The sequence below is a fragment of the Typha angustifolia genome, chromosome 13, assembly GCF_048772165.1.
Source record: "Typha angustifolia cultivar Huaian chromosome 13, ASM4877216v1, whole genome shotgun sequence".
Taxonomy (NCBI): Eukaryota; Viridiplantae; Streptophyta; class Magnoliopsida; order Poales; family Typhaceae; genus Typha; species Typha angustifolia.
Window position 1 is genome coordinate 2,393,258 of NC_133251.1, and position 25,478 is coordinate 2,418,735.

Genomic DNA, 25,478 nt, shown 5'->3' on the forward strand with positions numbered 1-25,478 from the left:
AATAAAATAAATTAAAATTTGTTAGAAATTTAAAAAAGAAAATTTTAGGATGAGGTTATTTTGTATATGGGGATGGGGTCAAGCTAAGTATCACGGGAGGAATTTATATCTCTTTCGGGAAAGATATCACTAGATCTTGTTATCTATGTTGACAAATCTTTCAAAGATTCAGACAAAATAAAAAGAGCAGGGAAGAAAATAATTATGTCACAGGAGTAAATCTCATCGAGATTAATGCCAAAATTGTCATTCATATGGCATCACTTCGCTTGATGCTAAGGTTAGAATTAAGCTAAAGTGCAAGTGACTGCTGAGCAAGTTGATGAACCTTGTTACTGGGTTATATAGGAGGAATATAAGAAGATCAAATACTTATTATTATTATTATTTTATATAGATCAATGAGTTTATATTTTAAGCTGGAATATAAATCTATAAAGGACCAAACTTTAGGTATATCCATGCCTAATATTTTACAAGGAACGCATGCAAAAATATATATATATATATATATAATTATATAGATAAAATAAAATTTAGAGGCACGCGTTTTGGGTGGGGCCCGAACATAACTAGAGCCCAAAAAGTGACACGTAGCATCGCTTCGACGCTACGTCATCACAGCCGCGTATCAACGCGTGGCCAGCCAACTCTTTCGTACCGGATGCAGAGGTGACATCCGATAACCCAGAGGATCGCTTGCAGCGCGGGAGTGGAGGAAAGTTTGGTGCAGCCGTGTATCCACTGAGAGATGATTTGGGTTTAAGTAATATAAAAAAGGCAAAGAAAAAGAGAGACTTGTAAGCAAACAAACACACCCATCTGCTTACTATTTGCTGGTAAACACTAACATTGTGGGAGAGATGGATGGATGGATTAATGCCTTTTGTCATGGTTAGTAACAAACCATATCTACTAAATTACTTACCAAAGCTAGCAGCAAATTATGATCAAGCCACTATCAAGGCCTTTTTTGGTCTTCAACTAAGAAACTAATCAATAAACCCTAATCGATTTCTCAACTCATTAGCAGTGATGGACCACTTTAAAAAAGGAGAAGGCGAGAGGTGCCTTGAAGGAGTGTCTCTTCTCCTCTTTAAGGGTGTTGTGGAAGCTTAGGGTACCACTAATGGCTTCAAAAATAGGTTGGAGAAGAGAGGACCACTTCCTATTGCAATAAAGAAGGTGTACAAAGAACATTGATTGAATTCCTTTTGCAATTTTCCTATATAGCGTATGATCTAAGTTTCATATTTCCTCTTCAAATTTGTAGGTATACTACTACATTACATCAATGTACTCATCCTTGCTATGCTTGTCTTTAGTACTACTACATACAGTGTTATTTTGGCATACACTGTGCTAGATGTGCAAGTGCATGAAAAACTACAGCCCACGTAGCCTACCTGTTCTTTTCAGTCTATCTCAACATTAATTCAGCAAAGAAAAAATTATTAAATTTTTCCTTTTGGCAAGCAAGCCAGCAAGTTATCCCACATGATCAAGGTTTCTAACAATTTAGAAACGTCCTAATCGCAGTAGAAATGAATGAATGCTTTACAATTTCCATGCAATATATCATTAATTTATGTATGATTTCATTCGCTCTTCTGAAAACTTTGTAGTTAGTAGTAGTATTCCACTTTCTGCCGACATGAATATGAATGCATGCACGTGCTCATGCATTGATAGAGAGACCATATAAACACATATGATAGAGTTGAGCCACTCCAATAGAATTGGATATACATAAAGATGATTATGATGGTTTTAATGAATGGTATGTATATAATCATCATCCCATCTAAATGTTTTTCGGTCCTACCTTAAACACTTCTTTTATCGATCATTAAATTCTCTTCTCATCTTCTATTTTTCCTCCCCGGTTTAAATCTGATGATCTACCAGCCAAGCAAAGCTTTTGAAAGATGTTTTAGATTCCATGCATTGGAATTATTCTCATGATTCGGAGCTTGTTCGCTAGATGATGGGCCTCTGCGACGACACTTATTATACCTGCAGAAGATTGCATGGACCAAGGAAATTAGTGTCTGTGCTCCATGGCAGGATAAAGGTAAGTAGAGCAATGGTCCCAAATATGGATCCAATTGGGAAGTCTCTTCCTCGCAGATTGATTTCATATCCATGCAATGGCATGTTGGCATTATTTCATATGAACTCCACTGCCACCTCAGGGCCATATATATATATATACTTCTGCAGCTAGTCCAACACTCCGTAGTACATGCTTCTAAGATCTAGTTCCTTAATACGGAAATAATAAAGGGTTATCTAAAAAGTCTGTGATCGTATCAAAGCACCAGTTCTCAACAGAACTTTATTAGTCAAAGTCATAAACGCGAAATTTATAGGTCCTGCCTCGTTGCATTACCTCAATTGCTTTACTGAATGCATGGCAAAACGTAGATTTTATGACAACAGTGAACTTTAGCCTTACCATTGAAACTCGACATATATTATCAATCCACTGTGGTCCTCAGCCATGTCATTCGACATCAAATTTAATTGGGGGGGGGGGGGGGGGGGGGGGGGGGGGGAGAAAAAAAAAGGCATTTCAGTACTCTTACCGTGGCAAAGCAAGTTCAGCTTTATCTAATTGCATCCTGGTACAGTAGCTTTTCGGTGACATAGTTATAGAAGTGGAAGGTCTAGTACTGATGTCAAATTATTAAACAAAAAGAAGTTGATATGTAAATACGGTCTATGATTTATAGTCTCAAGTTTTTAAGTTATGATCCAGCTGACGTCTCGTCTTAGTAGTAAAAAAATTGGTGTTTGAGCTCTCAGGTTCTTTTGTGTGCATAAATAATGTGTTAGGTATTTGTCACTGAAATCCATACTAAATTAAGAGTTGTGGCTGCTAATATTCATATGATTGGGAAATCTCAAAAGAGTACATTCTCAATATATCACAACTTGAAAAATATGAAATATTACAACTGATGCAATTCTGATCATATTACTACTCTCTTTTATCACCTTACCTTGTTTCTAGTTATTTTTCTGCACTTGTATCTTGATCTCACCAAGTATAAATTATCATGAAAGAGAAAGAGAGAGAGAGAGAGAGATATATATATATATATATATATATACATAAATAAGTGAGTTAGGAGGGGGACCCCAAGTGTCTTCCCCATAGAAAGTAAGCTTACTCCTTAACTCTTGGGTTCTTCACTCCCTTTCCAACATGATAAATATGAAGATTTCCTTGCAGACGAGAAGCCAAAAAAGAAAAGAAAAGAAAAGAAAAGAAAAAACTATCATCTTTTCACAACAAGACAATTCAATCACCAGGATATATCTCCTTACATTCACAATTCACTACTTTTGCAGTTTGCATATGAGTAAAAAAAATGTCCACTCATGCAGGTCACTGCATGAGTAACACCAAATATGAAATCAAAATATAAGGAATTTCCAGTGAAAACAGTTCCTCAGACACACTGGAGTATGATTAGTAACTACTAAAACACCCTTGCGCACAGAAGGCGAATACATTTCACTTTAACTAAACAAACGTCAAAAAAAATGCAACATATAATCAAAAAAGAAGCTTCATGTAGCAGTAGATCCATATGGATCTAGATTTCCATGTTGGTTTTCTTGTAATTCCTTTCTATACTCTCGCATTAAGAGCATGGATGGGAGTGTCTTCAAGGCTGGCAAGGCTTGGAACCACATGGGCAAAGTTACCCTGCTAATAAGTTTGTCACATTAAATGAATAAAAACAAGAGCTTGCCAACTATGGTGGCATGGGCAAATTAGTCAATGGCAATATTGGGGGTGGGTGAAGTCTTAGTCAATCCTATAAATGGGTAAGTAACTCACCTCTTAACAAATTTGAAGGTTTCTCCTATCAGCCATTTGACGCAGTCAAGATCAAATTTCCGAAGGCGGTGCATGATAATTATTGTGTGGATCCCAGGTGTGTGGATACGCTTATACACCAAAGGTTATCAGGCATCAGACGGTTGTCGTCGTCGTTGTCCTCAGGTGGGGTCCAATTTGATGGCCCATGGAGCCATCAGTGTTCCACTCAGTGTGCAATCATCTCGCCTAAAGTTTTTCTTAATCCATAACAGGGAGCATGGAGCACATCACAGATGCTTTTATCTCATCAAGTGATTGGAAGAATCAGGACCGTTAGATCAAGTGGGGGGGGGGGGGGGGGGGGGGGGTCCAATTTGCTCGCCATTTAGTGAGGAGTCCTAATGATGGGCCTCCATTTTGACCTCAATGGTAAAGATCCATACTTGTTGCCCTCCGGCCTCAACTGCCCAAAAGAGGAAACCAGTGCATTTTCCAATACTGCCCCTGCCATGGAGTGATAAGTAGTTCTGGCAAGTGCCTAGCAGTAACTTTTGGCAGTCTAACCACCAGAGGGGTAATTCGGTCATGACACCCCCTCAGACATTTATGTCAGTGACATTTATGCTGCTGACCTTTCCCTCTCCTCTTCTTCTATTTATCTTTCTCCCTTCCATCACTATCTATGCCATTTTATTGCAGCTCAGAGGCACACTTCACTAACGTCTCTGGAGCATTCTACAGCTCTTCAGCGTTGCATGCCGAAGCTTGCAAAGATCCCTTGAAGGTCTAGAGATATTTGAGCAGCTTCTCTTTGCTATAATTGAGAAAGAAATGGGACGATCTCCCTGCTGCGAAAAGGTAGGCCTAAAGAAGGGCCCTTGGACGCCGGAGGAGGACCAAAAGCTTCTTGCCTACATCGAAGAGCATGGCCACGGGAGCTGGCGGGCTTTGCCTGTGAAAGCCGGTAACTCCAAGTTGGTAATCTTGGTGTTCTTTATCAAAGTGTAGTAGATAAAATCATAAGAGCAATGTTTGTCACTCTTTCAGGGTTACAGAGGTGTGGGAAGAGCTGCAGATTGAGATGGACCAACTACCTGAGGCCTGATATTAAGAGGGGAAAATTCACGTTGCAGGAGGAGCAAACCATCATCCAACTCCATGCCCTCCTTGGCAACAGGTAAGAATCTTTCTGATAGAATTCTTCATGGGTACTAGAAATGCAGTATCAGTAAAGTTTCAGAAGCTTAATTGTCATTCAAACTCAATTTGCATCAAAATGTGATAGCCAGTGAAGAAAGTTGCTCTCTTTCTTCAGAGCCACACGATATTACTGCTCATTTACGGGAGGTGGACTGCAATACTATAGTTTGCTTGTACCGCTAAGTTATCTGCATTTTTTATGTTCAGGTGTCTCAGATCCGTGAGACAAATTCCATGATGCGTCTGTTTGTTGCCTCGATTTGCCTGTTCTAGAACTAGATATTCCATATCTTTGATTCTATCAATTTATCATCACACTGAGAGGTGCCCTGTTGCTTCTCAAGTTCCAAACACTAGAGCATTCTGTAATGTAGTGACAGTTAAGCATCAAGAGACAACTTCTTCGACTCAAACCATCGGAAGAATGAGCTGGTTTCATCAACCATAAGTCCAGAACTCTGAACTGTGATTATATCGGGTTTGTCTTGAGGAACCAAACTGTTCAAATTGGCCCCGACAGAGCAGTTCTATCCTTAATGTAGAAAAAAACCAAATAATGCTCATGAGCTGCTGCTGCTGCTGCTGCAATCACATATTACTTGTTAAACACACACAAGAATTAAGTCAAAACTTATTTTGATAGGGAAATAACTGAAGCTTTTGGTAGTAGGTAGAATGATCTTACAAGGTAGGATTCTCCCAGATGCTTGCTCGACTAGAATTGTCTGTCCTGCATAATGGTTTGCTTTGTTTATGCTGAATTGAATTCCCTCATGACATTAGCAATTCCTCCCTTCAGGTGGTCAGCCATAGCAACTCATCTTCCCAAGAGAACGGACAACGAGATAAAAAACTATTGGAACACCCACCTAAAGAAGAGACTAGCAAAGATGGGCATTGATCCAATGACCCACAAGCCTAAGAGTGACACTCTCACCTCCACTGAAGGCCACCCCAAGAGTGCCGCCAACCTGAGCCACATGGCTCAGTGGGAGAGTGCGCGCCTGGAAGCTGAGGCGCGCCTCGTGAGAGAATCAAAACTCCGCGGCGCATCCAGCTCTGTGCCCTTCCAGCCGCAGCAGCAGTCAACCTCCACAGTAAATACTCATCCGCTGTCTCCATCTTCACTCCATGGCAAGTCAGCTCCCACAGTGCCGCCTCCTTGCCTCGATGTGCTTCGAACTTGGCCGCGGGGGGTCTGTTCTCCAAACACAACCAGTGCTAGTCACAGTGGAAAGATTAGTCTCGAATCACCCACGTCCACCTTGAGCTTCTCCCAGAACATTCTCCCGATCACAAATACAGGGCTCTTGGACAGTAATTCTACAGTGTGCCGACCAAGAGGTGATGAAATTGAAGGAGAAGAAATGGAGTGGAAATGCTTTGGAAAATCAAGTTGCATGTTTGATATCAAAGAGAGAACAGATAATTTCACAGGCTTCCCTCTGTACACAACAACAACAACCTCAACCTTCAGTGGGGATGCATCATGGCTTCCAGAATCATCAAGCGCTAGGACTGGATCCTCTGCTACAGGATTTGAAGCAGGGTTCACTGGCATGCTGCTAGACAACTCTGAGGACCAGAATTCATCAGATGGCTCTGGTGATTCCAGCAAAGCACAGGGTGAGAGCTGTGTTGAGGAAGGGGAGGGAGAAGAGAACAATAATTATTGGAATAGCATTCTCAACTTGGTGAACTCGTCATCTCCCTCCAATTCACCACCAGTATTCTGAGACAGAATTCCTAGATATGTACCAGAAGAAATCTTATATCTCTATAAATGGTTTAGCTAGTAAAACGCCAACTCTACAAACTAGCCGTCCTACCCACAATTATTGAGTCATCTTGGTTCTTCCATCTAGCTTCACTCTGTTCATAAGATGTCTGAGTCAACTACAATTGGTAGAAATCTCAATAAAGAAGACTTAAGCTACAAGGATTCTGTCAGAAGAAAAGCTGATTTAATAGTCTTGGTTGTGATTGTTCGTTTGTCCCACTGTGCATTGCATTTTAGTAATAAGAAGAACAACAATGTAATGCAATACTGCTATTATCACTAAATGGAATAACTTTCAGTATTATTGTCCAAGTTGTTGTCCTTTTCCAGTATGGTGGATGGTGCATTTAATGGCTACAGCACTTTACAGTTAATGGTTCCGTGCCAACATGGTTTTCCTCTCTTGGGGACACTGATGTAAACTATGCAAGCAGATTGTTTAATATCTTCTTCCTCAGTGAGCTGAAACTTGGCTCAGTCAGTCCTTATGGATATCCATCAAAGCTTATTCTTAATGCATTTGACAAAGAAGTCCTAAAAATAGTTGATCAAAAAACAACAAGTTCTATCCTGCATCAAGAATGATTCATGTACAATTTGGGAGTTTTAGAAACAATCTTTCCCCTTGGGTGATATTTAGAGATTTATAATAAGCATCAGAAGCAACTGAATCATTAATATTAAAACAGCTCAAACTAAGGCTCCTAGAAAAGGGATTCAAGAATGTGACTGAGACCTCCAAAGATGAAAAGTTTACTTGCTTTTAGATCTCCAACCTTGCTAAGCCCGGAATACTGTGCCAATATTGATGTGCACGACAACAACATGCTAAACTATCCCTTCCAATGAAGAAATTGTACTTCAGAGATTTTCAAGATGAAATGATTTCCACTTTCTACTGAAGGGCAGTATCAAAAATTTCTCTTAGACCATGGGGATTTCTAGATGACATAAAGGACAAGGTAATTATGTTAATGGAGTCAATATATAGTTTAGTCCTACAACTAAACCTACTTTGTCGGTCTTGCAACTATTTTTTCTTTTTTAAAATGTGATTAGGCTCTCCTTGTTTTTTGCAGAACAGTTTTACGACACAAGCTATAACTAAACAGTTCTTCAGGCTTACTGACCATAGTTGCATAATCTTTGAGTCTAGTAATGATCTAGTTACCCTCGTAAAAAGCATCCTAGTGTACTGAGGCTCCTGTCCATGTAGGGTAGGGAAGATGTACGATGCAATTGCCCTCACTTTTGAGGATGTTGTTTTCAAAATTGAACCTATGATCTCTTGTATGCTAAGGACAAACCTTTATGAGGAGCCATACCCACTTAATGAAGTTCAAAAACTAAAAGAACGGCAAAGAATACATAAGACATCTTTCGGTTAATCATAACTCTTAAGCATGTAAGTTGCATGAGTCAGATCTAAAAGCCTTAAATGTCAAAAAGAAAACAAAAGGAATTTAGTGTACAGACTGATACAAGAATATATGACAAGAAAATATGACCATATCATTCTTAAATTCTCAAGCTCCAACTTATAAGTGGAAGAAGCATGCGATGCATTCAAATTATTTTCCAGGAAAGCTGTATGTTTTGGATATTTGTTATAATTTCTTTTTCCTAAGTACATATATAGCTGAGAAAACTTCCTACAGGGATAACATGCAACATGTACATAAACTACATCCACCTTTCTTCTTATCTATATTCATGTTGACAATGCACAAAGAAGCAATGACATGAGAAGATCCTGGCATCCAGTGAGTTAAAACATCCAATTTTTCCCAATATAACATTATGAAAATTTATTAACAAGTTTCTTGTTGATAAATGGTGCAAATGATGATCATAATAGTGTGATCTCTGAGGATATCCAGGTCTCCAATTTAGCAAACCCCCCTTATGCCTCAAAAGCACAGTCTCGTCGGTAACGTGTAACAAAAGGATGGACCAAAGAAGCAGGGGAGGTAAGAGATGAAACACATCTTCTTCCCCGGCATTGGAGGACAAGAGTACATGTTCAGCCCCACTTAAACTGTTACCAGTCACTATCGCATTATTAAGGCTTGCTTTCCCCTCTACTCATTGGTTGAACTAGTCCAAGTGTCGAGCTAGCTGAACTTGGAATCTTTTTCTCCAGTTATTGATATCTCTCCTTAAGTAAAAGCTCTGATGGTTATTATTGGAACCATAGAGGAGTTAAGTGACCATCATTACATTGTTCCCTGTGCAAATGCTTCAAATTTGAAAGGTAAAGATCTGTGATCTGTACCCCATGTAGAGAAAAAGAGAAAGTGAAATTGAAAAAAAGATAAATGTGAAAGGGAGATGAATGACATGAATTCCACCTGCTGATGGAGAATAGTTCAGACTATCACTGTGTCTGGGAATTACGATAGATGCTATAAGCCTCTTACTTCTCAGAATCAGCTTCACTAGTGGTACTTTTGCCAATGCTTATGTGTGAATTTAGTAATTTCTTCACCGCCAAAAGTCTAAGGTGAGATCAAGTTGATGAAAACCTATGACCTTGAAGGCTTGAACAAAGTCCTGTAAGTGCATCTGTCTCTCGTCAGATGCACAACAGATATCCAGAGATACCTTAGTATGTAACTACTACACTATGTTGACTCCACTGGAGGGCAAGCAACTGGGAGTGAGCAATGTCCAGCAATAAGAAGCTGTTGCAAAATCTAAGTGATGCTGGTGCATGTCATTTTGGTTTTTGCTAGTCATTTTTCCCACTTCCAGATCAAACCAGGTTAAAATATAGGCTATATGATCCTATAAGAGAGATAATTGTGTCACCATCGAATAATGTGTTGTCATCAGATCAGTCTGGAAAGCTGCTAGATATATAGCAGATAGAGTTCAGATGTAGGCTATCTTGGAAGAAGAAGCTTTTTGCAACTGAATCATTTATGATGGAATCATCAGAAACTGAATTCGATGGCTAACATGTCATCGAAAGCTCAGTGGGTTTAATTAAGGATCATGATACTTAAAAATAATATCAGTAGAGACGAAGTATAGGGAGATAATAGAGATGCAGACATCACACTCCATGTAAGTTCTCTCAGTCAATAGACTGTAAATTAGAACAATGGTGCTCGACCTAGCATCTTACGCATATTAAATGTCCGGCTTAAGAACGTTCCTGTACATTAATAAGTATTATTATGCCTCACAAATTCTTTCTTTAAAAATATTAAGGGATTTTAATACAAAGTAATGCTTTGGAGGCTCAACCTGTACACAAGTTTTCCTTTTAAAATGTCAACTTAAAGTCAGGCCTGATTATTTTTTTCAGCCTGAAGATCTACAGTGATCACTCAGACTGGCCAGAAAAGCCTATTGACTTCTATTTTGGCATTAATTCAAATGTTCTTCCAATTAGCTCTTATCACTTTTAATCCTCCTCGAATTTGTCTTACAATAGATGGTCCTCACCAGTATAACCCCATTTTTATACAACATTTGTTGTATAATCTCCCTGATAATAACATTCAACATAGTTAGGTCTAATGAGAACTCAGTGCCCATGGATTGTAGACATGAAAATTGTCTTGTGTAATGAACCACAATGATGCAAAATATCTAATTAAACGAAATTAATTGCACTATATATATATATAGAGAGAGAGAGAGAGAGAGAGAGAGAGAGAGAGAGTCTGACATTGCATTCAACTGCATATTTTAGGTATTGATTACTGAAACGTCAAGAGAGTGAATAATGCAAACAAGAGAATCAAAACGATGACTAACATGGAAGCGATGAAATCCATACATTGTGGTGACATACTTGCCTACCCCGTGAGACGAACTGTGGCCAAATTATCCATAAAATGCCAAGAACCCGAGTAAACTCATGCTTATGTAATCTTAAGCGTAACCAAATCGATAAAAAAAAGTGCTTTTATCATGTCAATTTGCTTTCTACTTTTCAATAATAATACTTCTTGCATACAATCAAAACAGATAAATTTCACCAGATCGTATTTTCCCAAATCAATCCATCAGCTGAGGTAGCACAGTATGATTGGGCGGCAGAGGTGGTTGGGGCCCCACGTCGAACATCTAGCCGGCATAGCAAAAGAAACCACCAAACAGAGCTAAGGCACAGCAACAGAGCTGTCTCGGAATAATGCTTGCGTTTTGGGGAGAGTAAAATAGAGAATGTTTGATGAAAACAATGATAATTGTGGTATTTAGATAGTGATATAATCTACGATAATTAGATAGAAAACCATAAAACGTAATAATCCGCGCCGCTATTATATTTAGATTTTATCGTGTCCGAGCCGAGAAAGTAATGGGCCTATGTAGATGTCCATTTGGGCCCAGCCCTTCCATAGTCGAACGCAATATCAACATCATATTATATATTAAAAAAACACCTTATATTTTACTTTTATTCTCATTCACACTTTGACATTAATATCTCAAAAATACCCTTAATTTTCTCTAAGAACAATTATTGAGTTAAAAATAATTATAAATACAAAATGACGTTAATATTCCTAATACGAAACCTTAGTTTAGAGTCAAAGTTTAATTTTCTTTTAACTTTTATTTTTCAAAAGTAATAAAATATTCTTCTTTATAATAAAATTAAAAATGCTGAGTGTTCTTAATTAACTAAGTTTGTAATTTTCTTAGTATGTAAATAATTGTGAACTGTCCTGTTTGTTTATTGTGGGAATTCCAACAACCCCAGCCTTCAATAACTTAAGAAGACTATCAACATTTTTGTTTATAAAGTCGTCCCAGTTTATCCAACAACCACTTAAGCTTAGCTGTGAGTATTAGAACACCTGGAAAAAAGAAATATCTCCAAAAGGTGATGCAGCGGCGACATTCTATATATTAATTCGAGTGATTATGCCACGTTATTATGTTTTATAATACAAGAAAAATTATGTCACTTTCTCATGCAGTAATCATAGAGAAAAACGTATCAAAAGTCCACTCTAGATTCATCCGCTATTTGGCGCTTCGAATATATAATCCATGCATCAACGTCCAAGCGAAGAATATGGATTAGAAGTTTAATATCTCACTCTCACCCCCCCTGCTTTTATTCTACATAACCTGCCACAATTATATTCCATGTTTGTGTCACCTTATCTTTGAAATTAATTAATGCGTTTATGCACATCCATCGTTGACATTTGGTTATGATGATGTTTAGTTCTATCATTAGAAGACGAGTTTGAGATCCGAGTAGGTGATATGGGCTCACTCAGTTGACCCCACAACCACACTTTTTCCCTCTTTAATGGGTTTATTTGTAAAAGATAATATAGTCAATATAGTAGAATGTAAGGTGGCTATTTGCAAACAAATTACGAATTTTGTTTTCTCTCTTTCTACCCGCGGTATCGGATTCTTGCTCTCGTTTGGTCGATCCCAGAAGCTATATTCGATAGCGGAGGAGTGCTTGATTTCCCTCTCTTTGTGATCTCTGCCAACTCTCGATATAGATACTGAGAACATGGGGTTGTCTCTGCTCCAGGTGTGGTTCGTTTTGCGATGATCTCTTCCCATCGATTTGCGCGGTTTGGGGTAGATTTGGTTCCTTTTTCACTTCGGTTCTGATTGGAATTCTTGTTCCTGGACAGGGTTTCACCAAGTCGCTTGCGATGACCGTGCTCTCAGAGATCGGAGACAAGACTTTCTTCACCGCTGCGGTAATATTATTTAGCTTTCAATTTAGTTTTGTAGGTATTTGGAAGGAAAAATAGCTATCATTTGTGGGAACAAAGGAAGAAGATACGATGCAAAATATGTTTCCAGCTCCAAACTGTGTGATTTTGAGAATCAATGATGCATAATAGGCTAATGGTAGTTGTTCTTAAACTTTGTTAAAGTGAAAAAGCGAGTATTATGTATCACATATATGGTTATCATATTGCTAAATTTGAAGGAGTGCACTCCTTTTTTCTTTCTTTTTTTTTCCCTATGTGAGTCTGAGCATTCTTTCTTGCTTTGCTGACATTAATATAACTCATTTTAAGATATTGGCCATGCGTCATCCGCGGAGGATTGTCTTAGCAGGTTGTTTATCGGCATTAACTGTGAGTACATTGACTTTCTGGTTATTTTTATTTTGAGAACTTCTTGCTTTTTAAGCTGAATTAGTATTGGTTTGAATAATTGAATTGTAGGTGATGACCATTCTATCTGCTTGTCTAGGCTGGGCTGCACCTAATTTGGTAAGCTAATATCTATTACCTTGTGCCGAATTTTATTGGTATCAGTGTAATCCATAATTATATCCCAAACCAATATTTGCAAGGAAATTGATGCATTTCATATTACCAGATGTTAGTAACCTGGTTCCTACGTTTGCAGGAAAGCCCCTTGTATTCACTTCTAGGCAATAACTAACAAATTGTTTAGTTTGTACAATTCTGTGAGACCTTAATTTGAGAAAAATCTTCTTTTGAAGTGGGTTTAGCAAGTAATATATATGATAACACAAGAATTGATGCATTTAATAGGTCTGTTCTGCTTCAATTCTGAAATCTAAATCACACTGTTACTTAGATATTGGTGTCTCCAATTACTCTGTCATATATTTATGAACTGTTGCTGTCAATGGAGCAGATTTCTCGTAACTTGACGCATCATGTGACAACTCTATTGTTCTTTGGGTTTGGGATTTGGTCACTATGGGAGGGATTCACAGAAGGAGGGTATGATTATCTACTACTTCACTCCTTGGATATTCCATACGTTTTCACTTCCATTCTCATCATTACTGCCGAACTACTTTTTCTTCTTATGTTTATCACAGGGAAGCTGAAGATTTAGTAGAAATGGAATCGAAACTGGTTGGTTGAGATCATCAATATTTCCTTGGTCCTGTAATTTATGTAGTAACCTCTCTCTAAATTCTGTCAAATGATCAGGATGCTGATTGGAAGGCCAACAAAGGTGAAGCTAAAAGAAATTCCAAGGTCAGTTTGGAAGTATAATATAGCCATATCATTGTTGTTTTAAACCTGGCAACACATGTAGACATTTTGGTCTACTCATTTTCTGTTCTACATTGACTGATAGTAAGTCTGGAAGTTACTTCACAATCACATAAAGTATTCTGCCACCAACCAAATTTGCATTTTAGTTACAAGCTCTACTAATATCTTAGAACCTCTTTTCCAGTATCTTCAAGAAACTTTTACAGTTTACTTCAAAAGGTGCACAGTTGTTTTTGTGCCGTTTAGTTTATTCAGTTGTGGCTTATAAAAGATTCAGTATGGATTCACGGATAATAAGCAGGGAACAGCACAAAATTATAACAGTGGCAGAAGAACATTCATGCCTATGTAATTTGGTGTAGACACATGAATCCTGACATCTCCTAGTTAAATATCCTCTGGAAAGATCTCTGTATCTGTTTGCCGGGAAAGTGTCCAAGATATTTGATATTTACTATAAAGGACTCCCTTGTATTGAATTGATATCTTACAATATCAAATTCTTTTAAGGAAAAACTTGTAAAATTTTCCAGCTGATTATTGGCAGTTCTGTTGTTGTAAATATACTGATACTCTGATGTTGGCATGTGCAATTGAAATTTTAGTATTTTACTACTAGGAAGTTTCTTTTTATCACCAAAATTGACTGCTCACGAATATTTTACACCTCCAGGACATAAACTGATGAATATATGGTGTACGTATCCAAGTACTTTAAATTTTTAAAAGACATTTAGCTTCTGAGCTCCAATTCTGACTAAAAGTACATGATTTGGCCTGCAGTTAGAGATACAATGTCAATTCTGGATTTTCATTGTTCACTTTCATATGGTAATTAGATCTAAGCTGCCTATCTTAGGAATCATAAATCTATTAAATTTTCATCATCAGGGGAGCGACGACTTGAAGAAGCAACAGAGATCATATCCCAAGCAGTTCCTTTCACCTATTTTTCTGAAGGTGATTCATAAGTAGATTCACTGCTATAATATCTCAGACTTAGAGAATTCTAATGCATCTGGTTTTATCATATGAAAATTAAGCTATCTTCTATTGTACTACTGTAGGCATTTTCCATCACTTTCTTTGGTGAATGGGGTGATAAAAGTCAGGTAAATTGTTGCCTTACTGGTAACCTCACACCTGTAGTCGAATACCATGAACTGCATTGTATTTTATAGTATCTAATTCTATTTCATTCTGTCAGATTGCTACAATTGGCTTAGCATCTGATGAAAACCCATTTGGTGTTGTCCTTGGAGGAGTCATGTATGACCTGGATCTCTTTCATCGTACTCATACGGTGTCTTTATTGTAATTCTTGTATGTTTTAGCTGAGTACAACAATCTTAAATGTAGAGCACAAGCACTCTGCACTACAGCAGCTGTTCTTGGAGGGAAGAGCTTGGCTTCCGCAATATCTGAGAGGATGGTGAGCTTCACCTTTCATCATATCCGCCAAATTTCTGAAATAATGTTGAGATATTAGATTCACTAAATTCATGTGGTTTTAGGTTGCACTCTCTGGAGGGATACTTTTCTTAGTATTCGGTCTCCTATCTCTCCTATCAGGAGCAGGGGAATCTTGATCACCTGGTGTCTTCTACATGCTCAAGTTTGTCCTATTAACCGTACTCTCTTAATTTTATCCTCTGCACTTCATACAATGAAGCTATTCTCCCAATGTTCTCCCATTTGTGAAAACATATTTGTGCAGTTTTATTACCGAAATTTAAGGTAACATGTACAGGATTTTCTTAGATCCTGCTATCTTAGATATCATGTGATCATACATACATTCCAGAGATATCTTCATATTCACCTGATTCTCCTGTCTCCTTTGTATTACATTTCTTTGATGAAAAGAAAATATTTATTTGCATAGCATTGCTTCGTTGACTATTATATATAGAACTCGAAAGAGAACTAACTTCTTTGTGTAACTTATGTATAAAACTATAATAACTCGAATGAAAGAGAAACATTAAGTATTTACTGATCGATCTCAAAAGGTCTCACAAGTATTTTTCCTTTAAAGCCTTTTGCTTTTCTCTGATCGAATTGTCTCCCCTTTTAACACGAATTCTTATTGAGCTGTGTGGTATGATTTAAGTTGGAAGCCTTGTACAGGAGAATGATAGATTTATTCTCGATCCATCCATGTGGGTGGGCTATGCTTCTTTATTACTTTTGGTGGGTGTGTGTAAGTGTAAGTATTTGCGGTGTACGAGTTTTTAGGATTTGATGATGGCCAAGTGCACGCGTGGGGGGGAATATCGATTCCCCTTTGGCATTTGAGATCATTTCTTTTTTATCATTATTGCTGCTACTATATCGTTATCTTATGCCCTTTCCCACCACCTCTGCTCCTCCCCCTTCCCCTCCCCCCCCATTTTAATTAAATTAATCCACCCTTTTTATTTTTTTTAAATACTTCAAGCCCGGAAATCAAGAGAAGTTAATTTTTTTTTTTTTTGGTTCAGAAAACTTGTCTCTATTGTTAGCCTGTTTCCGATCGAGTTTATCTTACCCAAAATTAATTTTGAAAACTAATAATCTTCTCAAATGCTTTAGATCATGTGCTATAGATGATGTATAATTCATAATTTTAATTTTTTTTTAACCTCAAAAGATTAATAACAAACAAAACATTCGTTGGCAATACTACTAAACTATGGATCGCTTACTGTTACATCAGATAAACTCACCTTAGTTTATATTTCTAAAAGTGAGTGTCAGCCACTAGAGAGGACTTCCAACTTGCAAACCCTCTCTAAAAACTACTACTACTGGTACTAATGTACTATTAGTATTTGGGTATTTGTTGTTAATTACCAAGTGGGTTGGGGGGAAGGGACTGGGATAAAGTGGCATGGGAGGCAAACAAGGGAAAGTCCAAAGGGAAAAGCTTGAATGGGAGACAGTAAAGAAAGAATAAACTGGAGAGAGAGAGAGTTGGGGGCCGGGTGGTGGAAGAAGCCAGTTAGGTCCACTCATGCATGGAAGACTGCGATCCCTCTCCACTCTCAAAGCTCTCTCTCCTCATTAGACCACTCTGCCGGCCACTGCCTACCTTTCTCCACACAAAACAAAACACAAACACATGCTCCTCGAATTCCCCCCCTTCCCCTCCACCTCCCACTACTACTAAATAAAACCATCAACCCTCCTCTCCTCCCCTCTCCTCTCCTCTCCTCTCTTCTCCTCATACATACTGATTCACTTAGAGAGAAAGCTAGCTACTTGATAAAAGATGATCACCATCTTAGATTTCTATCATGTGATGACGGCAATGGTGCCGTTGTATGTGGCTATGATCCTGGCCTACGGCTCGGTGAAGTGGTGGGGGATCTTCACCCCGGCGCAGTGCTCCGGCATCAACCGCTTCGTGGCGCTCTTCGCCGTGCCGCTGCTCTCCTTCCACTTCATCTCGATGAACAACCCGTACGCCATGAACATGCGCTTCATCGCCGCTGATACGCTCCAGAAGTTGATAGTGCTCGCGATGCTGGCGCTGTGGGCTCATCTCAGCCGCCGCGGCTGCCTCGAGTGGGCCATCACGCTCTTCTCCCTCTCCACCCTCCCCAACACCCTCGTCATGGGCATTCCCTTGCTCAAGGGCATGTACGGGGACTTCTCCGGCAGCCTCATGGTCCAGATCGTCGTTCTCCAGTGCATCATCTGGTAAATTTAATTTTAAAGCTACCTCTTTGTTTGAGTAGTATATATATATATTTTCTAATATTTAGCTTACGCTTGAATTGTAACATGCAGGTACACCCTCATGCTCTTCTTGTTCGAATACCGGGGTGCCCGGTTGCTCATCGCCGAACAGTTCCCGGACACCGCGGGGGCCATCGCCTCCATTAACGTCGACCCAGACGTCATGTCCCTCGATGGCCGCCACGACTTGCTCGAGACGGAGGCGGAGGTGAAGGAGGACGGCAAGCTGCACGTCACGGTGCGGCGTTCGAACGCGTCGCGCTCCGACATATACTCGAGGAGGTCGATGGGTTTCTCCGGGAACACCCCCAGGCCGTCCAATTTAACCAACGCCGAGATCTACTCGCTGCAATCGTCGAGGAACCCGACGCCGAGGGGTTCGAGCTTCAACCACAACGACTTCTACTCCATGGTCGGCAGGCCCTCCAACTACGATGGTACAATGTTCGTCTGGAGTTCGAACGCCAAGTCTCCAGTCCAAGAAGTGTTCGCGACCAACCAAGAACATAGCATACCTAAAGGTAGTACGTAGTACGGTAGTATGTACATATCTACAATATTCTTGACTCAACTAAAGAAACATATGTTCATTTATTATTTTGTAGGTGATGGAGAGAAGGAGAAGATGGAAAGGGATCAGGAGTGTATGGAGAAAGGAGAAGGTCATGGGCATGGGCATGGGGGAGGAGATCATGAGAAGGTTCAAGAAGGGATTAAGGCAGGAGGAGCAATGCCTCCGACTAGTGTGATGACAAGGTTGATACTGATCATGGTGTGGAGAAAGCTCATACGTAACCCCAACACGTACTCCAGTCTCATTGGACTCACTTGGTCACTCATTTCATTCAGGTTTACTAGTACCTTTTTTACTAGCTAGTACCTTTAGCTGTTTATTTTTCTTCTTCTTTATATGCATATTACCCCTCTATAGTTTAGTTTAGTCTTGTTATATGGAGATGTTGGTTGCAGGTGGAATGTGGAGATGCCTGTCATTATCTCACGCTCCATCTCCATCCTGTCGGATGCAGGACTCGGAATGGCTATGTTCAGCCTTGGTCAGTATATATCTATCAAATTTAATTAGTAGTAGGTATATATATATACATTGTATAGTTGGGAGTGGGAGTGAGAGCACGCCTTGTCTTTGCATGCCTTTTCATTGGTGGTGGGGCTAATTATTAATAATAAATGAAAGGCAAGGAGAGACATTTTTAATTTGTCCTGAGAGATGGTTGTGTGTCTTTATGGGGACAGGATTGTTCATGGCTCTGCAACCGCGCATCATAGCATGTGGGAATTCCGTCGCCACTTTCGCCATGGCCGTCAGATTCCTCACTGGCCCTGCTGTCATGGCCGCCGCCTCCATTGCCGTCGGCCTACGTGGCACCCTCCTCCACGTCGCCATCGTACAGGTCAGCCTGGTGTTGATCACGTGTCATCATCATCCTCACTACAAAAGTATCCTTAAGAAACAAACATATATATAAACAAAGTTCAATTTTAATGTGATGTTAAAAATGTTAGTCAGCTTTTGGTCTGACCCTCTTTGTCTCTGTTTTGTTTTATTAATGAAACCCAACAGGCAGCTCTGCCTCAAGGCATTGTTCCCTTCGTCTTTGCAAAGGAGTACAACGTGCACCCTGACATCCTTAGCACTGCGTGAGTAGTTTACCTACCTCATCACCCTCTCTTCCATATTAAAAATCCCTCTCCTCCCCCCTTTGCCATCTCTGCTTGCTTCTTTATATCTTTTGTTTGGTTGTATTGCAGAGTCATATTTGGGATGCTCATTGCCCTGCCGATTACTCTGGTCTACTACATTCTACTTGGGCTTTAATGGTGGTGTTGTAAAGCAGCCAGTAGCAAGGAGCAAGGAGCAAGCAACAAGCAACAAGCACAGCAACGGCGGGGAGAGAGCTTAGAGTAAATTAGAAAGCAATTAGTAGGTAGAGAGGGAAACAGATGGGATTTATTACAAGATCTTGTAGAACTAATCCATGTTGTTATTCGATCTTACAACCCTTTGTTTGCCTTTATCCTTGATCAGTTCTTGTCGTTAAAAGAGCTGAAACATATCATCATTGCTTTCTTAAATTAAATTTTAGATTACAATCCACTAACTATACAAGGATCGCTAATTTTATACCTTGGCTCTAATGACAAAGAAATTATATATATTTTTAAAAAAAAAAAGGCATTTTCATCTTTGCACATATGAGACATTTGCTGGCCTCCATAATTTAATCTTCTTTTTAAATAAGCAAGAAATAACTTGTTTATTATGTAACAAAAAGAAGAAAAAAAAAAACGAGTGGAAAAGGACAAACCTGATTTTGAGTGATTAGTGAGCGAACTGACAAAAAGAGGCCCCTACCCTGTCGGCCCCAAAAACCTGGACCGAACCCAGCCCGGCCTGCAATACCCTTGCTTTTTGGTGCATCGACTCGTTGCTTGTAAAAAGATTGCTAGTCGAGATAAAAAGTTCATATTGACGTTTAGTCGAACGGCTGGTGGTCAGTAAAAAGCTAACTGAAAGAAAGAAATAGAACAAAAAAAAAATTAAAAATCTCTCAATCTTCTTGGTTGTAAGAAGCCCTCCTCCTTCATTGCTTTGATACTGCTGAACTCACACTCTCCGTGGTCGTCGGCGGTAGTCGCCCGGCCATGGACGTCCTCCTTCTCCTCCAGTCCATCCCCTTCTCCCCATCTTCTCCTCTCCTCCGCCTCTCCTCCATCAAATTCGCCGCCTTCCCCGTCTCCTTGAAATCCACCGAACGCGCCTTCCCTCGCCTCGCCGTCGCCGCTCGCGTCTCGTCGTCTTCCGCCCAATCACTGCCTTCAATTTCGCCCTCGACAGCGGAGGCGGCCTCGCACTCTATTCTCTCGCCCATTTCGTCGAGCATCCGGTGGGTGGTCGCGATGGAGAAGCCCCCAGGCGTCGGGCCGTCGAGAAAGGAGGTTGTCGATTATTATGTTGAAACCTTGGCTAAGGTTTTGGGGAGGTGCGGATTTATTCGTCATTATTTCCTTCTTTTGCGTCTCATCTTGCTTTGTGTTTTGAGAAACTAGTGTGATGTTCTTTTTGTTGTATATTGAGCAGTGAGAAGGAGGCCCAAATGTGTATTTATGATGCTTCGTGGGAGAACCATTACAGATTTTGCTGCGATATTGATGAGGACTCGTCTAGAGAGCTTGCCCGTGAGTGTTGCGATTAATTATGTCTTAATATTTATGCATAAGTTCTCATTACTGAATAGAAACATTTATATTAGGTCGGTGTTACATTTTTCTCTTTTATATTCATCTGATGCTATACACTGGTAATCACTCTATACTTTGGTCGATCAATCGTCAATTGTCTTGATTACAATGGCTGCATACAGATGGAAGCTTCAAAGTATTTTGAGCTATCTGATTTAAGTCTCTCAAACATTGAAAACCCAAATAATGGCTTCTTATCACTACAGCATATTGTGGTAATGCTATGTTATGCTTCCCAGTACAGGACGCAAACTTTTTTTTTGTTTTTGTTAGAGAAGATATGCCAATTTTATATTCTTAGACTTACTAAGTAGTATCATATTAGAGCAACTCAAATTCAGTTCGTGTATATAAAGTAGCACTATACCAATTGCAAATTAGCATAAATTGAAATTCCTGTGCAAAATGGCTTCTACTAAATACTTTCTATATGACAACTGGAAGCCATCAGGTTGAAGTGAAGATCGCATGTCTGGTCTATTTGATAATTTGTAATCTTGACTTAGTATTGTTGTTGGAATAGTAAAATTTATTGGCAATACCAATTTCATCATCATCAATTATCAGAGTTAACACGCGGTTAACTGTTTCTCAACTCTATGTAGGTTTGCCAGGAGTTTTATCTGTTAGGCCTGATGGGGGTGAAGAACCTGGGAAGAAGGATTATAGCAACTTGAACCTTTCATTAGCTGAGCAGTTGAAATCTGATAGTAATACATTTAGCTCTTCCCCAACGGGGAGTAAAAACGAATACTGGCTTGTTCAAATGGAGAAGCCTGGGGTTGAAGTCGTGACAAAGGCACAGATGGTGGACAATTACACTCAGATCCTAGCAAAAGTTTTGGGGAAGTAATACTCTGTCTCCTTGCCCTGTACTTCACTTCAACCATGCTTACACTTTCCTTTATCTCACCTTTATGTTTCCATAATCAATTTTTTTGCAGTGAGCAAGATGCACAAGTTTGCATATATCATATCTCCTGGGAGAAAGATTTTGGGTTTTGTTGCCAAATAGATGAGGAATGTGCAAATGAATTAGCTGGTTAGTGTTTTTGTACTTCCATGATCATATGTAATAGACCTTGCTTCAAACAGACAACTAAGAGATTTAAGTTGTCCGCAGATGTGCCTGGAGTGCTATCCGTTCGACCTGATAAGAATTTTGGGTCTGATAACAAAAATTACAGAGGTTTGTCTCATGTCTTATTCACAACCTCAGTACTTCCAATGATTTTTGCTTTTCTTCTTTTGGGAACTTCTGTGCTAAAGTTTGTGCATTTCATTTTGGGTTTACAAACATATTGTAACATTCAGTTTGATGCAACATATGCTGCTACATCTGATATTCGATAATTGCCAAGGGAATCCTTATAATACTTGGACTAATGATTCAGGGACACCATGGATCAGTATATGAGATATAAATTTTAAAAGGAGAAGTATTTAGCTTAGAGAAGCCAATGTTCTATCTAGCTTGATTTTGGTCAAGCACATAGAATGGGTCTGACAAGTCAGTCTTGCTAAGAAACAGTTCATCACTACTTTGGAGACACTACAACATGGGTTGTGAATGGATGAACTGCAGCATGCAACCTTACACTGTATCCGGTGACCAATATCAATCTTCCAATGGTCAACTCTTCATTTATTAGCAGCTACTTGGTGTGGAACATCTAAATAAGCATGCACATATATACACCATCTAACTTCCATTTACCTGTACGTAAAATGTGTGGCTAAGAAAGCTTGTTGCATTTTTCAGGAGATGATGACTTGATGAAGTCAGCGGAACTAAATCAATTATCAGATGTCAAAACCAAGCGCCTTTTTGTGACTGGTAAAGTAACCCTTCTGCTGTTGTTAGGTTTCCCCCCTGCCTCACTTTTATTAGTTTCTGTAGCTTATTCGATATTACAATTTCTATCAAAACGTTCTTTTGTATTTTTTTTTACTCGGTACACATCAATATCTTTCATAGATTTACCTTTAACTATTAATAAATACTTTTTCGGCAGGACTTTCATTCTACACATCTGAAAAGACTTTGCGTGCTGCCTTTGAAGGTTTTGGTGAGCTGGTAGAAGGTATATGAAGCTTTTGCTTTGTCAATTCATGAACTGTTAATTGATCATTTTACTGAACTTATATGTGATGATCATATATTTTGATTTTCCCCCTTGCAACAGTCAAAATTATAATGGACAAGATATCAAAAAGGTCAAAGGGTTATGCCTTCATAGAGTACACGACAGAAGAAGCAGCAAGTGCTGCTCTGAAAGAGATGAACGGAAAGGTGAATCATGATTCAGTTTCTTGTTACAAAGCTTGAAAAAATATATCTTGGGAGTATGACATGCCTAGTGTTTTGTTTTCACAGATAATTAATGGGTGGATGATAGTTGTTGATGTTGCGAGGACTAATCCACCTAGAAACAGCAGGGGACGTCCACGGCCCTTGAGCCCATCGTCTTCCTCATATTAAAGTGGTTTTTGATACAGAAGTTGGCGACAGCCAAATCAAAGAAAGGCATGGGTGAATGTTCAGTTGCCTGGTCCGATTGGCCTCTTGTTAGCAACTTGCAAGGGATCTGGGAGTGCCCTATATTTCCCCTTCTAATCAAATCCTCTGCAGTATATGAAGTTGCAACCTAGTAGCTCCAGTCATCGTATACTTATATTCAGTAATTTTGTGTCCATCTGAGTGTATTCTGTACTCAATGAAATTGCTGACAATTTTGTGCATCGAATATTTCTAACATCTTTCAATGTTGAAGAGAATTTCTTACTTACACTCTCTTGCGTTATTTAGCTTCACAGATCTGTTTGAGAGAAGACATCTTTCAGTCAATAGCAGGACTAGAAATTTTGCATATGTGAAGTAATGTGACAATGCATCCACTGTCTATCAGAAAAAAAGAAGGAAAAAAAAAATGAACAGATCTACTGTCGGGACAAAAGGAGCAAAAGTTTCTCCTTAATCCATCTTACATTATCCACTTTATTCTTGTAGTTGCTCAATTATATTTGTTTGATTTATTGCTCTTATATCATCTGTCAGATTTTTATGCTAGCTTCACTGATACCTAACTGAGTTCATATTATCTGATCAGAGTGGAGAAATTTGGGAAGATCTATCTACATATGGAGAATGCTCCACACCCTCTTTTTGCATAAACTTAATTTATAAAACCCAGATAAACCAATTCATTGTAGGTTTCTCTGAATTCTTCCTGAAATAATTAAGTACTGCTATTTCATAGAGTAATTAACATCCTATATATATATATATGCTTCCTAGTAGATCGTTGAAGCACTAAAAGGTTCCCTAATCTCCAAATTGCACACAACGAAGTAACCAAATAAAAACACACAGATGGCCTAAAACTGCACATTAGCCAGGTTTAGCATGCACCACTTGGTCTACTTTGCAACTATCCTCCATTGATCCTATTGCTTATCATCATCATCATCGTCATCATCATCTTCTTCTTCTTCTCTCTCGTTCTTTCCCTTGCTCTAGCTCTCGCCTTCTCCCTCGAATCTTTCATTACTATCGGATCGACTGCGCCTTTCCTCGATATATTTCTTCTCTTTCTCGGTGGTGTGAGTGAGATCGACTTCTTGTTATCTGAGGTTGTTATCTGATCACTTCCAGCACTATGATGACCACTATGCATGGTCTCATTCTTGGCACTATTTGATGCAGTGAGCTGCTCTATAGCGGAGTGGGCGTTAGTCAGAAGCCATTCTATAGTCTGGCTTGCCTTGTCGAACCCTAGCCTGTCTTGCAGAGAGAAGAACTTCGTGGCTATCTTTACCGACAGTCTCATTCGCCGGTGTCGCAGTCCTTGCGCGGTGCAAATCTTGCTATGTCGATCGGCTTTCCGACTTGTCTGCATAACCGGAGCTACTACCGTCTTTTTTTCGCCGACCTGTGTCGGCGGCGATGGAAAAGAAGAGAGAGGGTGGTCTGGCTCTTCGTATCCATATAATGACTCATCTAAGAAACATGGAAGGTTAGGATAAGGTATCATCTTAATTTTGAGTGCAATGTCTTCCAGTAAACGTACGTAGCTCTACTAGCTTGATCTGAAAGATGAGGATAGGGATAAGATGGTATGAATGAAGTTAGTAAAGAGGAGAGGTAGTAGTAGTAGTAGTGTGAGCTTAAACTAGCTTAGCTATCAAGACATTGATGCCTATTTATTGCTTACGTTACAGTCCAAGGACTTGACTAATTAGTTTGCATGCCTGATCTCTTGTATCATAATTCTAGTTATCTAGAGATCAGAGAAAGAGACTAAAGAGTGAGTGGAGAATCGATCACTTGGATTCCAAATCTTTCAACAAGCTTTCTTTCCACTCCACCATCTACAACCAAACGTGCTCAAGAATGCATGCATGGGAGAATGGTCTTTGCTAGTGTGAGTGTGTGCTTCCAGCTCATAGATTGTTACCGTTTGCCATCTTTGCATGCATGCTCTACTTTGAGCTTTCATCCAAAATCTTGCTAATAATATCTCCGGCTCCAATCACCTCACTAATTAAGATGTTATATCGTGTTAAAATTGGAATTAAGAAAGAAGGTTATAGAAATAGAAAGCCTGCGTAGACTTGGGTAACATTGCCCTAGATGGAGTAGAATGCTAAAAGGATTCATCTATGCATGCTAGCTGTTATACCATGCAAGAAA

General features: G+C 39.3%; 4 protein-coding genes across 4 annotated transcripts; all 4 read left to right on the forward strand.

Moving 5' to 3' along the window:
* Positions 1-4,524: 4,524 nt before the first annotated feature.
* Positions 4,525-7,137, forward strand: LOC140772865 (transcription factor MYB16-like). The gene is made up of 3 exons (XM_073115086.1): positions 4,525-4,799; positions 4,883-5,012; positions 5,835-7,137. Exons 1-3 carry the CDS (start codon positions 4,667-4,669, stop codon positions 6,769-6,771), a joined length of 1,200 nt encoding a protein of 399 aa, XP_072971187.1. The 5' UTR covers positions 4,525-4,666; the 3' UTR covers positions 6,772-7,137.
* Positions 7,138-12,126: 4,989 nt separating this feature from the next.
* On the forward strand, positions 12,127-15,627 carry LOC140774629 (GDT1-like protein 5). Its single transcript, XM_073117705.1, has 12 exons — positions 12,127-12,333; positions 12,440-12,508; positions 12,836-12,895; positions 12,986-13,033; positions 13,428-13,516; positions 13,618-13,654; positions 13,733-13,780; positions 14,693-14,761; positions 14,869-14,913; positions 15,009-15,070; positions 15,161-15,233; positions 15,316-15,627. Exons 1-12 carry the CDS (start codon positions 12,313-12,315, stop codon positions 15,388-15,390), a joined length of 696 nt encoding a protein of 231 aa, XP_072973806.1. The 5' UTR covers positions 12,127-12,312; the 3' UTR covers positions 15,391-15,627.
* Positions 15,628-15,815: 188 nt separating this feature from the next.
* On the forward strand, positions 15,816-19,644 carry LOC140774628 (probable auxin efflux carrier component 1c). The gene is made up of 7 exons (XM_073117703.1): positions 15,816-17,485; positions 17,576-18,045; positions 18,130-18,373; positions 18,494-18,579; positions 18,779-18,936; positions 19,107-19,183; positions 19,295-19,644. Exons 1-7 carry the CDS (start codon positions 17,055-17,057, stop codon positions 19,359-19,361), a joined length of 1,533 nt encoding a protein of 510 aa, XP_072973804.1. The 5' UTR covers positions 15,816-17,054; the 3' UTR covers positions 19,362-19,644.
* A 423-nt stretch (positions 19,645-20,067) lies between these two features.
* LOC140773629 (organelle RRM domain-containing protein 1, chloroplastic) lies at positions 20,068-23,574 on the forward strand. Its single transcript, XM_073116283.1, has 9 exons — positions 20,068-20,526; positions 20,625-20,722; positions 21,391-21,634; positions 21,730-21,827; positions 21,909-21,974; positions 22,548-22,622; positions 22,801-22,869; positions 22,972-23,078; positions 23,163-23,574. The coding sequence occupies exons 1-9, from the start codon at positions 20,189-20,191 to the stop codon at positions 23,265-23,267; spliced, it is 1,200 nt and encodes a 399-aa protein (XP_072972384.1). The 5' UTR covers positions 20,068-20,188; the 3' UTR covers positions 23,268-23,574.
* Positions 23,575-25,478: the final 1,904 nt, after the last annotated feature.